The following is a 5000-nucleotide window of genomic DNA, read 5'->3' as shown; positions in this document are numbered from 1 at the left end:
AATTTGAAGTATGCAAATGATTCATGTTTTCTGTTGTGTATCATTGTTTGTTTATTGTAAATGAACCTTGCTTAACTTCCCTGAGCTATAGTTATGTATACGTTCTGCAATAAAAAAAAAATATTTAAAAAACGCATAAATATGTAATTTTGGTGATCAAAAATGCGTTTTAAGGGATAAAATGAATTGACTACAGGGGACTTTAAAAACCTTGAACGCAACTGGCTCGAGCGTCTGCAGTTTATTATTCAGATTTTCTTAAACCCCTCAAATCAAAATGCACAAATCTGCTCTGAGCTCGACTCGTTCTGGCTTTATCTCTGACTTCTAATGTGACACAATTAACAGATCTATAGAGTACTGAGACAGCCATATATTATTTTTGTGATATAATCAATGTGAGGTTTAAAGGTAAGCTCAGAATCAATCCACAAACCAAGGTATTTAAATGTTCCCAGTTTCACCATGCGGACCCATCCACAAAATACAGTGGCACAAGGTCGGCTCGTCCCAAACAACACACAACAGGACTTTTCCATATTCAACACTAATTACTGTGAAGCCATTTTTGAGTCATAATAAAGTCAGCTTGTAACCTGTTCTGGACACAGTGAATATCAGAGTCGGCCGTGTACATTAGTATCATCAGCATAAAGATGGATCTTTCCGATGGAGCAAATGTGCGATAAATCGAGAACAGAAGGGGTCTTAGAGCGGAGCCTTGAGGAACCCCCTCATCAATTAATCAATAATCAGACTGTGAACCTTTAAAAGCAACACACTGCCGTCTATTATGAGGATAAGACTTTTAACTCAGCATACTTCTAGAAAATAAACAAAGAATGTGTTTTATGTTTTTTAATGTTTTTAATTAATTAATAGTAAACTTTATTGTTATTATATTGCTAGATTACAATGCTTTCATATTTTGTCAGAGCAATAAACTTATTTTGTTGTAGGCCTAAAAGTATGGCAATATTGCATGTAAATATCTAATCTATGTAAGATATTTATGTAAGTAAACCATGTGTAAATTCGACAGCATTGCTGAGTATTTTCTGCTTAAAACTGCAGTGAACCAAACACAGTCTCAGAAACACGCCTCCTCAACTCCTACAGAAAACCCCGAGTTCCCCGCTCGTGTTTGTGACTTTGTGCTGGTGTTCAACTCGTAAATACGACTTTGTGCTGGTGTTCAACTCGTAAATACGACTTTGTGCTGGTGTTCAACTCGTAAATACGACTTTGTGCTGGTGTTCAACTCGTAAATACGGTGACTTGAACGCATGGTGGCACCGGAAGTGCCCGTAACTGTTTACTAAAAGTTAGTTGCTATGGACGCGGAGTGACGCTTGTGCAAAACACAGTTGGGAACGCGCTTTCGATGCGAATCAGACTTATTTTGACAAACGTGCACGAGCGTAAAGCGCGTGTTAGTGAACTCTCTGAAGGACATGCGCTCGTATAAACCGCAGAAGCGCGATGATATTGGTGATCATAATAACGCGTCTGGGAGATTTCTGCCAGCTTCGGTGAGAGTTATGAGAACTCAACAGCTGCTGCTCAGATCATGTGCAGATGGACAGAAATCTGCAGTTATTGATGATATTCAGTCAGAGCTTTGCTTGTGTTCTTCTGTCCTGAACAGCTGTGTGTCTCAAGCTGGCTCTGCAGGGGTTTAGACACTTACACGGATTTGGCTGGTTTCAGCATCTTCATATACAGCGCTTTAACAATATAGTGTTCCACAGCAGCTTTACAGAGATCACAGGAGATTACAGTAACAGTGTTCAGGCTTTACAGCAGCTCGAGAATAAAGTTATTGTCCAGATAAAGTTAGATTTGATTGATTCACTTCCGTTGTAAAGATCATTTGTTATTAACTTACACGACACCGTTCTAACAGAAAACACAAACTTTACTGTGTTCTGGACGTTAATTTACACACACCAGTGTCTGGAGCTCGAGAACACACACTCTGAAACAGGATCCAAGGTGCAAGTATTAAAAAAAGAAAATGGTCAAAAACGTGATCATCTCCATGTAAACCTTAAAAAACGTGAATGTGTGAAATCGCTGACGGCGTGCACATGCGCATTCCGTGTTTAGTCTATAGGTGTGCGCGTTTGATGTGCGCAGGCGCGAAAGTCTTTCTTTACAAAGTGGCGTCGCCAAATTACTTGTCTGGCAGCATAATACACATAATACTGATTTTTTTATTGACAGCAATATGTGCGGGCCGGATCTGTGCCGAAACTATGTTGTTGTCTGTGACTCCTTGATGTTATTATTATTATTTTACCTATGTTTTCAGTGTTTTGTGATGTTGATGATGATGATGATGATGTGATGATGATGATGATGAAGAGGAAGATGATGAATATTTCTCTCTCTCCGCAGGTTCACGGCTATAATCAGCATCTAGCAGCGGTGAGGTCGTTCGTGCCGGACAGAGCGACACCGAGAGCGGTCAGTGTGAGATGTTACAGAACCACACGTCTGGGTTACTGTCAGCCACAACTCACACACAGTCTCTTTACTCTCACACACACCGTCAAACCAAAACTTACTCAGACTCCTTCTACATTTCTCACATTATCACATAGTTTATAAAACGGTGATAAAATATGAGCAGAACAAACTCAGTTGATATTTGACAGGTTTTGTCCATCCTTCTGTTAGACTGTCTCTCTCTCACACACACACACACACACACACACACACACACACACACACACACACACACACACACACACACACACACACACACACACACACACACACACTTCTGTTAGACTGTCTCTCTCACACACACACACACACACACTTCTGTTAGACTGTCTCTCTCACACACACACACACACACACACACACACACACACACACACACACACACACACACACACATGAATTATGTTGAATATCTGTCAGCTGGTAAATTTAACTACACAATTAGATAATACCAGTTTAGCTCAACCAGTGACCAAGCAATGCTTCAGTGTGTGTGTGAAAAGAGTATTAGCAGTTACACACACACACTTCAGCAGAACATGACCAGCTCAAATAATTTTTGGTCCAAATGTCACTGGTAGTCGCTGTATGAAGAATATTTGTGTATAATATCTCACAGTTTACTGTATTCTGCTCTCCTCACTTACAGAAGTGAACTATAGTGTCCGGCACACACTAGTGAACACATATTAAAATGATATCTGATGTCTGAATAATGTTTGGTTTGACTGTATAATAAAAATATAAGTGTTTAAAGGACTAAAGGCTGTGAGCACGTGACTCGAGTTCATGTTATTTCTACAGCACTTTAAACAATACACATTTCAGCTTTACGGTAATAAACAGGAAAATAACAGAATTAAATATGAGACAAATTTATTATTCGGTTCAGTTTTTGTGCTTATCTGAAAGGGTCCGTACAGTTAAATCAACAATATTACTGAATTAATTATTTATTTTTCTCCATGGGTATTTAAAATGTTTGTATTCAATATGGTTGTTATCAACCGCTTTTATTAATGAGCTATACTCATGCTAAATGAGAATAACTTTAATATGTCTCTTTATTCCTTTGCCAGTTTGATCTGAGGCTCTCAAATGAACTGAAGAAAGCTTTGAATGTGGACGCCATGAAACCAAACCCGTCCAGAACCGGTACAGAAATATCCCCCTGTAATAACAGTTTCTCTCTGGATGATTATTATATATATATTATATGGCACTTTACGTCTTTTATTGCTTAAAGAAAACCTTGATGTTGTTTTTGTGCAGTTTTCCTGCTTGAATGTTGATTATTCTCCTCATATTCTCCAGTGTTGCGGCTCCTCTCTTCCCAGTCTGTCAGTAGCGCTCTGTTTACTTCCTGTCTCTATGAAGCTCCTCCTTCTGAAAAGCACACTGTGCTCTGATTGGTCGGCTGGAGCAGTGTGTTATGATTGGTCGAGCGCTTCGAGTGTGTTTGGGAAATGTCCCGCCCCTAATTACCATAACCGCCAGTTTAACACACTACTGACTAACTCAACCAGGCCCCGCCCCTTTATTCTGCGCATTAATTATTATAATGAGGAATATTGTGGCGTGTTCCCGGGAGAAACTCGAGACTACACTGGAGGCGTTTCAGGAGTTCAGGAACACTGACTCTGATATAGAGAAGAGCTCATGATCATCAGCAACACTACACACTGATGAACGCTGGTTTGTTGTGTCCTCAGATGGGCGTCTGCATATGTCGGTCCGGCACGTGCGCGCTCCTGCGCCGGCCGCTGAGAGTGGGTTTGCAGGTGCGCAGCGATGCGTTTTCTCACTTCCTGTGGCACTTCCTGTCGGGATGGTGGCGGATCTCGGGCCGCAGGCGTTCAGGGTGAAGCCACATCGAACCACGTCTGCGATGAGTAAAGCAGCGCTCGCTCACACACACGGTGAGACCAAGCGCAACCTTCCTCTCTCTAATCCGACACTGAGAGATTACACTGCAGTTCCTCCACTGGCCACTAGAGAGCGCTGCAGGAGAGACTCAGTCCCATAGACCCGCATGTTAAACTGCAGTTCCTCCACTGGCCACTAGAGAGCGCTGCAGGAGAGACTCAGTCCCATAGACCCGCATGTTAAACTGCCCAACTCTACAGCAGAACACACATGTTCACAGTCTGCAGCAGAAAGTGCTTCTGGTCTATAAAGCTAATCTTGCCCTTCATGACGACTGTGAGCGGGTGAATTTGTTTATAATTCATTAGTTCAGTTCATAAGTGGACAGCATTGCTGAGTATCTTCTGCTTAAAACTGCAGTGAACCAAAGACAGTCTCAAAAACACGGTGTGAAATCGCTGGTGTTTCTGACGTCACACACTACCTTGACCAATCAGATCAACGTGTGATCGTCCACCAGTGGATCTCTGAGTGAGTGAGTGAGTGAGTGAGTGGAGGCGGGGCTCATTCGCATATTCATAGAACCACGCATACTAAATGAGGCAAGGGTGTCGAGTTACATT

The 5000-nt window shown here is 41.6% G+C and overlaps 1 protein-coding gene across 3 annotated transcripts in view; it reads left to right on the top strand.

Annotated features, from left to right (window-relative positions):
- lrrc49 (leucine rich repeat containing 49) overlaps nucleotides 1-5000 on the top strand; it is a 50498-nt gene that overhangs the window by 19992 nt on the left and 25506 nt on the right. For 2 of the 3 annotated variants that reach the window (XM_079620968.1, XM_079620969.1), the window contains 3 exons: nucleotides 2401-2469; nucleotides 3591-3666; nucleotides 4224-4430. In XM_079620968.1, coding sequence (XP_079477094.1) covers nucleotides 3642-3666; nucleotides 4224-4430 — 232 coding nt within the window. In that variant the 5' untranslated portion in view covers nucleotides 2401-2469; nucleotides 3591-3641. Of the gene's footprint in view, nucleotides 1-1321; nucleotides 1533-2400; nucleotides 2470-3590; nucleotides 3667-4223; nucleotides 4431-5000 lie in introns of those variants that run through there. The other variant, XM_079620967.1, reaches the window with a different exon arrangement.

Source organism: Phoxinus phoxinus, assembly GCF_949152265.1.
Source record: "Phoxinus phoxinus genome assembly, chromosome: 8".
Lineage (NCBI taxonomy): Eukaryota > Metazoa > Chordata > Actinopteri > Cypriniformes > Leuciscidae > Phoxinus > Phoxinus phoxinus.
Note: the sequence above shows the minus strand (reverse complement) of the source record. Positions and strands in the feature narration are given on the sequence as shown.